The sequence below is a fragment of the Ascaphus truei genome, chromosome 11, assembly GCF_040206685.1.
Source record: "Ascaphus truei isolate aAscTru1 chromosome 11, aAscTru1.hap1, whole genome shotgun sequence".
Lineage (NCBI taxonomy): Eukaryota > Metazoa > Chordata > Amphibia > Anura > Ascaphidae > Ascaphus > Ascaphus truei.
Window position 1 is genome coordinate 6,509,474 of NC_134493.1, and position 12,500 is coordinate 6,521,973.

Sequence of the window (12,500 nt, forward strand, 5' to 3'; positions counted from 1 at the left end):
TCCTTGGCTTATGCTACATATAAATAACACTGTACACAAACATACAAAGATACAACATTGCCTGATTAGATGCTTTATTTCCGTTAAATGACAGATGGACCGAATAAAAAGCAAATGGCTTATTGTATGCCTATTTAAAAACCCCAACAAACCACTGTGTGGTGGTATCACATTGTTACCTTCGCAGACAGGCAGTGAGAAAGAAGAGAAGGAGTGGGCCACACAAACCACACTTTTGACCAGTTGTAGAAAGGTTAAGCTGAAAATATCCCACAATTAGGGGACCATTCTTCCCATTGTTAACAATGATAGTTTAACCCTTGATATCTAATTAATTGAACACATCTATTATTGTATGTTAGATATGTACAGTTAATTGAATGTAGAGTAGCATTGAGAAAGGCCATGATGTCCTTTGCTATCCTCTCCAATGGCTATCACGATCCTCCTTGTCTTTCCCTCTCCTACTGTATCTGCCCATCTCACATTGCCCTGACCTCACCCTTCCTGTGTCCGCCTTATTGTATCCCACTTGAAAATGTTTCTTCTCTCTTTAAAGCTACCATTTTGTGTGTTTTGTGGGTGTAAGCATTTGTTATATTGTTGTACATCAGTTGAGATAAGAGCATGTCCCTATATAAAAAAATTCAAATGCATTTTATTTAAATTAGCTATTTCTCTCCTCCCTCTATGCTTCTACAGATTCTCATTTGTGCAACTACATTTAAAAAAAAAAAAATTAAAAGAAGGAAAACGGTTTTGGACTTTGTCCAGGGAGATTTTTTTTATGAGACTGGCAGCAAGAAAATTGGGTTCTCTTATATTATTGTAAATTGGTTGTTCAAGTTCACGTATGATTGTATAAACCACGTTGTTTTATTAACATAGGAAAAGTACAAATCAAAGCTTTTTTTAAGCGTCTGTAAGAAATCCAGTTCAGTGATATATGATATGATTGACCAATCAGCGAGCACCCTTATAGACCTCTATTTCCTTGCACAAACCGTACCCTGGTAGGAACGGTACCAAATGGCTGGAACCAGGCAACGCGTGAGCCAGGATAGCCACCGGGTAGCAGACGATAGAGAGAGACGCAGGAGCAGCTGTGAAGGACTCCCCAAAGAAATCATGGAAGTCGAAGACGAAGGGACAGACATGGGTGTGCTGGGTCCGAGAGGAGTAACATCAGGCTGGAAAGCTATTCACTTATGCTTTTGTGAATAAGTCGTTTGTGAGTGCATCCATTTTTATTCTATTGTTAAAACTTTATTATGCCATATTCCTTTATTTCTACCTTTTTAAGTGTTCCACTGGTTGCTGCTGAAGGGTACACCCCGTCTCCAGTGCGATCAACACATGTAAGTGCATGTTGTTCCTTTATAAAGAGTGATTTGGATATCTGCAAGCAGTTATATATTGTGGAGTAGTTTGGCCAGAATACACTGTAGCCTTTGCCATCTCCTTAGGAATGGTTAATAGCACATATTTGTCAGTTTACCAATACTCCTTTTCTTTGTGTTTATCTTTCGCCATGTACACCTGGTTGGGTTGATGGACTGATCACACGCGCTGGAGGACTTTCCTTTTTTCACAGTTCATATTATATTGCATATGATATTCTAATATTGAAATTGGTATCTTGAGATAGATTCATTAATATTGGGATGGTATTTTAGTTATATTGATTGTGCAGCTTTGCTGAGTTCTCTGCAGTGGGGCTCTGTGGGTGACATTTGAGCGACTTTAGACAACTGTGGTTAGTGCTGATGCAACCAGAAGAGGCTATGGCATTAGGTTGGAGATTTCCAGAAGACATGCCATTTTAGCTTATTCTTGTACAGTATGAAGGCATGGGCAGTTCCTTATCAAATATGACATCAGTTTAAGCTCTAGGACCTTATCTGGTAATAAATTGGTAGAAACAATTAAGTGATACTAAGTGATATTTTCTGGATAAATATCTAGCACGGGCTGGCTAGAGGAGAACTGAAGAATTACACCAGGAGGATGTGAGAGGGTTAATACTGAGATGGAGAGAAAGTTCAACTTCATGATACCAAGATCAAATATAAGTATTTTACTCAGAAACAGAATATTATGCCACCATCTTTGAGGATATCGTAATTTATTTGAACGTCACCACAATTTTGTATGCGATTATTTATATTGAATTTCTTTTTATGTGCGGAGACCAGGATGCGGAGTACTGTGGTGCTGGGTTAATCAATTAAAAGAGAAATAAAGACATTTTACAGTGCCTTCTTTCTTTTCTAAACCTGACTGTACCTTGCCCGCAATGGGAACCTAGTCAAAAATGTATAATACCCATGCCAGAACCATGTATATACAGTATGTACATGTACTTATAAGGGTATATGGGGAAAAAAAGGAGATAATAGAAGCCAACAGCAAAAGAAAAATAGTCAGAATGAAAAATCAAGATTTTTTCTTTTCCATCATTTTTTCCTAGGCCATATGGCTGCTGGCGAAGCAGATGGACAAAGCTTTGTACCTGGAATGCAGCTACCTCGTATCTGCAGTCCAGGTCTAAAAGGGGTAGTTGGACGTATCAAGTGGTGTGGTAGTAGTTCCACTACCTCTGGACTCCTGTGATAAACTGGGACCTTCCTGACCTCTTATCCTAACCCCCACCACTCCCTTCACCGTCTCTCCTACCAACCACTCAAATGTGGTTTTTTTTTGTTTTTTTTAACATGTAACAGGTGTTCCCACACTCTAAGGGAGATTTCGCTGTTACCTGTACTCTCACTGTGCTGTACCTGCGAGGCTTACAGGATTGCCGAGTGTCCGCCGATGGTAGTGGGGAAGACAGGACAGGCTTTCAGGATATTCTCGGCTCTGTGTGCAGGGCCTCCATTTTCAGCAGGCCCCAGGAGAGCTGGGTGCAGTTCCCGCAGGAAAGCCATCTTGCACACCCCCTGAAAAACTGCAGTCACAGGCAGGAGTATAAAAATAGCAACTGGCCTTTAATGCATTCCTCTGGTCCCTGGAATCAACCCCCAGGGCTTGAGGCCCCAAAGGTCTATCCTTTGCTCCCCTACTTCCTGGCGGAGTAAGGGAAATAGCTCCCAGTCCCCTGCAGGAGGGAATAAAACAACGACTCACTCCCTTGAGGGGAGAACTGACTAACTCCCAACTGTCAATTCCCAAATGCCCACTCCCAAATGTTACCAGGGGTGGGGCTTCAGGTCTCAGCTAAGGGTGGGTGGCACCTAGGCCTCAGGCCACCCCTCACCCCTCCCCGTCACTCAAGGAAGCTGCTTACTAGAGCAGGGCGTAGATTTAACCCTAACACTGCTTGCACTGGTACCAGGGCTTGTGTGTGTTAGACAAACAAAAAACAGCGCAAAACCTCATAGTGAAGTATATCAAAGTATAATTAATTAATAATAAAGGTGAGTATTAGGCGTACATCAGATAGAAAGAACAAACGCATTGAGTGCAAACAGCACAACGGATCAACAGATTACCGCTCAGCAGTAGCTATCGTGAAAAATTCAAGAACACATCAGAAACATCAGAAGTGGAAATGAAAAACACAGTGTCTCAAGACACTTTCTATTGCATCATAATAAAGACCCCCCTTGTCTGACGTTCAGGGGTATTCAACATATTCCCTGCGATAGGAGAGGCGATAGAGTTAAAAAAAACTCTCCACTCAAGAAACTTTCTGGATCTTTAAACTACTGTAGATACAATGTCCCCCAAAAAGGTTAAACGAGGACATAGATGTCTGGGCCTTATATTGATTTACTGATGGGTTAATCTCTTTTCTGTTTAGTTGCAATTTTATATATTTTTATATAATTATTTTTATACAAATCATTTAATTTCAGTGTTATACTTTTTAGTTAATGAAATGTTATTAATAGTTTTTCCTTTTCTCTAGGCTTACATCTAGGTTTTTATCTTGCTATTTGAATGTAATGTGTTAATAAAATATGTTTGTTTATGATTATTAGCAAGGGCTGTCAGCCTACATGGGTCGCCTCCCATTTCAACCCGATTGGCTGTTATTCATCAGCGACCGCCCAATACAGAAGGCGGGGGGTGTACTTAATGCCGATGACAGCCATTGCTAAACTATTCCCTGATGAAGTAGCGTTAGCTACGAAACGCGTAGGATAATATACTTCTATTTGTCCGATTTTAGCCCCTATTCCCCTGCTTGGTGGCTGAGTCATTGAGATTGGGACTTTAAGCTTTGATCCCACTGTTCTGGTGCGTATGGGACTTTGTTCCGCATCGAACATATTCGCGTACCACGTGTACGGAAGGGACTATCATACATGTCACCGGACTGACCGAGTTCCAGCAATACCCTGCACCGAGGGCGCGAGGAAGACTTCTTAAACCTCCCCAGCTGTGATTTCCAGTTTTTCACAATACCTACTGCTGAGCGGTAATCTGTTGATCCGTTGTGCTGTTTGCACTCGATGTGTTTGTTCTTTCTATCTGATGTACGCCTAATACTCACCTTTATTATTAATTATACTTTGATATATTTCACTATGCGGTTTTGCGCTGTTTTTTGTTTTCTGTTTGTCTAGTTCTGTTGGAGTGTTGAGTCACCCTGACCCATTAACAGCTGCAGACGCCATTGTCAACACAGATACTGTATGTTCTTTATTTACACCCTAAGGTTGATGGTGTTATTAACCACATTATCACCTTTAGTGGGTTAGTTAATTGGTTTATTAGCTGAGCACTTTATTTCTTCTCGTGTGTGTTAGGCAAGGCAGATTAATAGCCAAGTTGCTGATCAATTCTGTGATCGATTGGCAAAGATTTGCAACAGTAAACCTTGCGCTGTTTGTCTGTTTAATCACTATAAGATTTTCATATACATAATGTTATACATGTCAAAAGTTTTCTATAAATACATCAGATCAAATTTTTAGCCCCACTACAAAATTGCTTTGCCAAATCCTGTGATTTGACCAGGACAACCTCGCAGTTACTAGAATAGGATCCTCTGGGGCTTATTCTATAATCAGTCAAAGCAGACAACCTTTTTTGGTCAAACTTTGTCATTGAATATTTGGCCAAAAACAGCCTGATCAGCCACCATAGCATATGCTCCTTAGTCTCTCCTAAAGATCAGAAGACAGCCAAGTTATCTGTGCCCCACAGCAACCACAATATAAGAGGAAGATTTAAGAGCCTGACACACACACACACACACAGAAGTATTCACCCCCTATCAATAAAGTACCTAGTTGTTAAATTACAAATAATGTATGCGCACTGTTTTTTCAAAACTACAAAGCAGTAGAGTTTAAACTGAACACGGTTACATGACGAGGTTAGATGTGAGCAAAGAGGGGGAAAGAGTGAAATGTTCTGATTGCATAAGTATTCAACCCCTTAAAAGTCCGTACTTAGCAGTAATTGCTGCAAAAGGTTTTCCTGTGTCATTATGCCTAGGTCTGTACTAGCTTTGCACAATAGGATGGTGAAGTGTATGCCCATTCTTCACTGGAAAATTGATCCAGTTCTCATAAGTTTGTTAGAGATCGTTGCTGGAGTGCAATCTTCAATTCTTGCCATAGAATCCTAACTTGAATCCAATCAAATATTTGACTGGGTCACTTAAGAACATTAGTTATCCTAGTTCAACCAAAAGTTATTAATTTGTTTTGCAAAAAAGCATATAGGTAATGCTGCAGGCATATGAAGGGGAAAAAAAGAGAAGGTTTTGTGGTCAGACGAGATAAATTGAAGTTTTTGATCTACATTCCAAGTATTGCATCTGGCGCAAGCCCAACACTGCACACGGCCTTAATCAACACCATCCCAACCGTCATCCCTCCTTTCTCCCCGATTCCTCAAGGAGTCCCAAATCTCTCAAACAAGCCAGATTGGGGATGAGGGAAGGAGTGATCCTCCATTTAGAATTATTTTTAATTTAAATTAACCCAGATCACTCATTGATCAGAGTTATTTCATCTCCTCTACACTTCCTTGAATGCATGCCCATACAGCACTGAAAAGGTTAACACTATCTGATTTCTAGCGATCATAACTCCAGCCCCTATCCCTTTGTTTCTGAGATACTTAGTTTTAAAAAAGGTGCAGTTCCCCACTAACATAATAATTTTGGGGCGAGCTCTGTGTGATGCCTTTTAAAACAGATTGACAATCTTATTTTTTTTTTTTTATTATTATCTCAACAATTATTAAATAAACCAAAAATCAGAGCCACAGAAGTTCCTGAGTTGGAAACAAATGTCTGCAGGAAAATCCTTTGGGGAAAAGCTATAATTACAAGCAGAATACACTTCCTGTGCAGGCTGCATGTCTTAACTAAAATAAATGGACATGACACAAAACATGGTGTTAAAGGCCATGGCAACATTAAACCAATTGTGATGGTGAGGGGTTAACCGGGCACACAATAAAAGGTATTATGCCCGGCTGGTTACCTCTGATCCATATTTGGGGTTTTAGAGTGTCAGCTCTTGAACCTGTTTGCTGTACATGCAATGTAAGCAATGGTGCGACAAATAATTTTCTGTGTTTTACCTTTCCAGGAGTGACAGCATGCAGAGATTGCTAGGCTATGAGTTTCAAGGGGGGTTTACAGAGAAAGTTGTGTCAGAATGTGTCTACTGTAGGTAGCTGGGTTCCAGAGTTGCTGGATACCCCAAAAAATTACCCAGGAATCAGATCAGATCGGATTCTTGGATACATTGAGACACATTGCTCCGGCAAAATCTCCCCTTGAAAACGCTTGCGCAACTCACCGCTAGGACTCCCTGCTTCAGCACAGACCAATACGATGTGTGCATAAGTGGTCCTGGTACTCAAGTAATTGGTTCCACGTAGATAATAGTTCAAAATAAAGAAGACTCATGGGGGAATAAATCCACAGTTAAATGATAGTCCATAGAAGCATCCATAAAAGGACAAGTATTCCCTGAAGGTGGTTATTGGCACATAAACAATGCCCTTCCCCTCCTCATTGGGACAGTCTAGTTTTTTCAATAAATTGATATTTTATTTCATTGACCCTGCTCTCTGTCTGCTGTTCGCTGTACTATTATCTTTTTTGGACAATTCAGCACAGTCCAGAAAGGTAAATGGGGCATAGGGATGTGTGGAATCCCTGAAACGGTAAAGGGGTCCCTAGTATAAAAGGGGGGATGCCCAGTTCATGCCGGGTCACCCAGAACCTGATACAGGTTCTACCAGATTATATCAGGTACAGGTTATATCAGATACCTATATCAGGTTCTGGGTGACCCGGCATGAACTGGGCATCCCCCCTTTTATACTAGGGACCCCTTTACCGTTTCAGGGATTCCGCACATCCCTATGATTATATATATATATATATATATATATATATATAGATATATAGATAGATATATATATATATATAGATATATATATATAGATATATATAGATATATATATACACACACAGTTTTTATGAAACCTAAGTACGGATTTCAAGAAAGGAAGGAGATACAGCTCTAAGAATGAACCTAAGCGTTTTTTTTTTTTCATTCTACTTTGGGACTTAGAAGAAATATGGAGAAAAATATTTTGTTTCATAATGTTTTAAATAGCACAGAAGGCTGTGCGTATTTTAAAAGCCTAAGAAGTCAGGTTTGCAGTGTGTGAGGGATATGGCTAGTAAGAATAAAAGTAAAAAGGGTCCCATTCTCGCTCTCATAACCAGAAGACAGACAGAATAAAAATGTCAAGTATATTTTATTAATGATCTTGAGGTTGGCATCGAGAGCAAAGTCTCCATCTTTTCTGACGATACTAAATTGTGTAAGGTAATAGAATCAGAGCAGGATGAAATTTCTCTTCAGAAAGACTTGGAGAGACTGGAAACGTGGGCAGGTAAATGGCAGATAATGTTTAATACAGATAAATGTAAGGTTATGCATTTGGGATGCAAGAATAAAAAGGCGACTTACAAATTAAATGGAGATATATTGGGGGAATCCTTGATGGAGAAGGATTTAGGAGTGCTTGTAGACAGCAGGCTTAGCAATAGTGCCCAAAGTCATGCAGTAGTTGCAAAGGCAAACAAGATCTTATCTTGCATCAAACGGGCAATGGATGGAAGGGAAGTAAACATAATTATGCCCCTTTACAAAGCATTGTGTGTGTCAGGTTTACTAACTGGATAGTCCACAAGGACACTGAAAATAATATATAAGAATACACAAAGCCTAAAGGCACAGTAAGGCCTCGGTCCCGCTGCGCTCGTTGGCGCGGGCGGCCACACGCGAGTTCCCCACCAGCAGGGGAATCCTCCCGAGCCGGTCCCGGTCCCCCCTGGCGGCACAGCGCACTACACGCTGTGGCGCGTCAGCCGCTATGGGACACAAGAAAATGGTGATCCCTAGCGTTGACGCGTCACGTGGTGTGGCTGTGAGCCAATGGGGAGGGGAGGCTTCGGGAGGAGGAGAGGCTTCGGGGAGCGGGGAGGAGTGTGGAGTGAAAGCAGCGTGAGTGCCTGTCTGTGTGTGTGTGTCTGAGTGCCTGTCTGTGTGTATGTGTGTGTGTTTGTGTGCCTGAATGCGTGCGTGCGTGTCTGTGTGTGTGTATGTGTCTGAGCGCGTGAGTGCCTGCCTCTGTCTGTGTGTGTGTGTGTATAAGTGCGTGAGTGCCTGCCTCTGTCTGTGTGTGTGTCTGTGTGTGTGTGTGTGTGTGTGTGTGTGTGTGTGTGTGTGTGTTGCTTACCATCAGCAGCTCCAGCCCGAGTCCGTGGAGGGAGGGGGGGGGGGGGAGAGTAGCAGGTCCCGCCGCTCAAGCCACGCCCCCCCCTCCCTGTCAAACCTCCCACTCCCGCCCACCTCCCGCTCCCTACAGACCGCATATTGCGGTCTGTGTATGTCAGCGCACCGCCTGTCTGCAGTGCGGGCGCGCTGACTCTGGGAGCGGGGCCTTAGCCTTAGCAACATTAAAATATTCATAACATAAAAGCACGCAAACTTGCCTGCCACACCTTTAAGGCAAATTTTTTTTATCACATTGTATAAGCGCATTTTAAGTCTAACTGCATTTTTCCAAATAGCTCATAATAAAAACAAAGAACGTGACATCCTGAGGGAGACAGTCTCCAGCTGATGTTCCGGTGGCGCCAACTGTTCCGTGAAACCCGGAAGTGACGTATCGGCATCCAGCCTGCAGCATAGGACAGATACCGACAGAGAAGACAGACGTGCAGGAGGTCCACGAGGTCGCGACTCGGCGTTCCATCTCTAACCTGTTACCCACGCCTGTTATACTCCGGTATCTTGTAAGCCTTGACTTTTACCATTTCCGGATAAATTTTATATGGCTTTTTATCCTTGACTCTGTGTCTCTCTTCTGGGATATCGTTCTCCCTATTCATATGCTGTTTTTGGACTATATACCCAATCCAGCACCCTGTTGCTCCTTGGAGCCCTACCGTATTATATGTTTTGTTTATTAGCAGTATACACTATGGTAGTTTGTATATATATTTTCCAGGTACTGACGCTCCCCTGATTTCGTTCCATTGTAAAAAGAAAGAATGTTAGAGTTGCATAAGTAAACAATGGCATGGCAATTATCGGAAAAATTCAGTCTGCAGAGCCAAAAATTTTGTTTTGCATCTATATCCCAGGACATACCGGTACTTGAAAACGTGAGGTAACTAAATGTATTACATCCCGGTAAAACATATAATAAAATAAATATTTAGACATATTGCAGTAAGACACAAATATGTGAATACAGTAGCCATATTTCGCAAGATATATTGTACTTCCAAAAATAAAAAAAAAGTTAACAATCTTCATGTTGCATCTTTTCCATATTTAATATTTGAAGAGCAAATGTCACCTTAATGCTACATTGTTCAGTCACACTGAGTATTTTTAAATACATCCTCCCAAATCTCCTTAATAAAATAAATATTAAAACAGTCCTAAACTGCTAGCCTTCACAGTGTTTGCCGGTTTATTAATTGCCTGCCTTGTTTCAATTTAACCCATTTAGTTCCCTTGTGCTGTTCCAAGAGCAGGCACACCAAGAACAGACACACCAAGAGCAGACACACCAAGAACGAACACGCCAAGAACGAACACGCCAAGAGCAGAGACACCAAGAACGAACAAGCCAAGAGCAGAGACACCAAGAACAGACACACCAAGAGCAGAGACACCAAGAACAGACACACCAAGAACGAACACGCCAAGAGCAGACACACCAACAACGAACACGCCAAGAACGAACACGCCAAGAGCAGAGACACCAAGAACAGACACACCAAGAGCCATTTCTGTCGTTGCCCCTCACAATCAATAGGGCTCGGATTCTACTGCCAGGCTAAAAGCCTTGCTCTTCAGAACTACGATACCAAAATATGAATTCTCCACAATATGATCAAGTTAAAAACATTTTGTGTTTAACCATTTGATCTTAAGAGAGCTGGGTCTGCAAATGAATTCAATGAAATGTTAGCATGAGGCAGCAAAGCCCATGCAAGCAGCTTGTTTTAATGCGTGTGCGGTGTAACTTCCCGGTGAGACATTGTGGTGCATGGAGCAACTGAATGAATACTGTACGTGCTCCATGCTGCAATATCTCACACAGGCAGGTTATATGAATAAACGTGTCAACATTGTTTCAGGGGAAGAGCAACGGGTGTCAAAAACTACAGGAGATTACAACAGTTGAGGTTATTGCAAAATACCATACTGGCCCTGTCTCTCCACACACCATTTTGCTCAAACACCGTTGCACGTAGTAATGTCAGGTAACCTAACTCATCAGTGCCCCTGCTTATCTTGCATAGACAAGAGTGCCTTAATAAGCCCCCAAAAGGTGTATAAGAATTCCGGTACTTACCATTAGAAGTGCTTACAACTGGTAGGAAGACATGAAGTAGCCTCAGGAAGGCTAAAAGTGCCGAGAAGAAATCCCAGCGCATTGCCATTGTAAACACAACTGAGGTGTCTATCAAGACACTATCTGAGAGGAGCAAACAAACCCTCCCACAACTATCATGTTAGTCATAAGCTGACTGGCAGTGCAATGGTCATACACACACCTATTTCTACCACAATGTACACACAGCAGCACAGTCACGCACACAGGACAAGGCTAATAAATACTGCCACACCCTAATATATATATATATATATATAAATATATATATATATAAAAAATACACACCAAATTATATTCAGACTGTTACTGCAATAGCACACACAGACTTTCGCGATTATTTAATGATCCCTTTTATCAATGACGACAACAACACACTCAAAACATGATAGACTCAGTAACTTGCTATTCAATAGCAACAGTCGCGTCATGTCACACTCACACTGCAACAATCACACGGTCCCTAAGCAGCGAGTCAGTAGTGTACACAGCATGCACTTCCTCCTTCCGGTCTCTGCCTGTCATACAAATACATGGGATAGAAGGGGCCTCTCAGGCAATGGTTGCCTTCAAAGCAGATAACACAAGCCACCCCCACACAACTGATTGGCTTACTTTGGGATGCAATAGAAACTGATTTCCACAGCCCTTTCGGGGGCGAGATGTTGCTGTATTTCTGGAAAAGCAGGAAGTTTAGGAGAGGCAAAGATTAGTGAGCAGCTGCAACAACAGCTACAAAGTTGGGGGAGTGGTGACACACGTACATACACATTTTTTATATATATATATATTTTTTTTTTTAATATATATATATATTTCGATTGCATACGATATACTGTATATGATTTCTCAGTGCAAACCTGTCAGCTGTCGCCCCCTCTCCCACACACTCAAGCAGTAATTTTGCTTGTGTAATTTGGCAGTGGATATTCACATTTGATTGTAAATAGCCGCACGGCTATTCCCAGTCGAGTGCAAATAGCTGCTTTGCTAGTCGCACTCGAGTGTAAATAGCCGCTCGGCTATTCGCACTCAATTGGAAATAAAATGGGGAAAAAATAACATTCCAAGCCAAGAATCGAACCCTTGTCCACTCAGTTAAAGCTGCAGTTCAGTCTATATCCTGCATGTGTGTTTTTTTTAATAAATCAGTTCTGTAGTAAGAAATAATACTTTTAGCATTTTCTGTTTTTAAAAAAACAACTTTGAAAGACCAATTTTCTTGTATTCTATTTTAACAGCCATTTGCTAAGGCACTGCCCCTTCATGGCCTGTCACAAACCCAGGCACACCCCTTTGTCAGCACTGCCCTCCCTCTCTCTAAACGTGCACTAGCATCTGGTCACATGATCTTCCTCATACAGTAGTACATTCAAGGAAGCTGGAGAAAAGGGATCAGCCATGCATACTGCACCGACACACTTTATTTGAGCAAATACCCGGTATGTACCTGGCAGATACCTGGAATGCGCCGCTCCTCACCTCTGACAAGCCCCGTTGCGTTTGCCTTCCCAGCCTGGGTTCATGCCTGGCTGATGGGCGGCTGATCTGTTAAATGATAATGATTAGGATTTAATAGGCTGCAATGCTTCGCGTGT

At 41.8% G+C, this 12,500-nt stretch overlaps 1 protein-coding gene across 1 annotated transcript in view; it reads right to left on the bottom strand.

Annotated features, from left to right (window-relative positions):
• PGAP6 (post-GPI attachment to proteins 6) overlaps positions 1 to 11,436 on the bottom strand; it is a 172,843-nt gene extending 161,407 nt beyond the window's left edge. The window contains exon 1 of the mRNA XM_075565213.1: positions 10,864 to 11,436. Within this exon, the coding sequence (XP_075421328.1) occupies positions 10,864 to 10,951 (88 nt within the window). The 5' untranslated portion in view covers positions 10,952 to 11,436. The remainder of the gene's footprint in view (positions 1 to 10,863) is intronic.
• Positions 11,437 to 12,500: the final 1,064 nt, after the last annotated feature.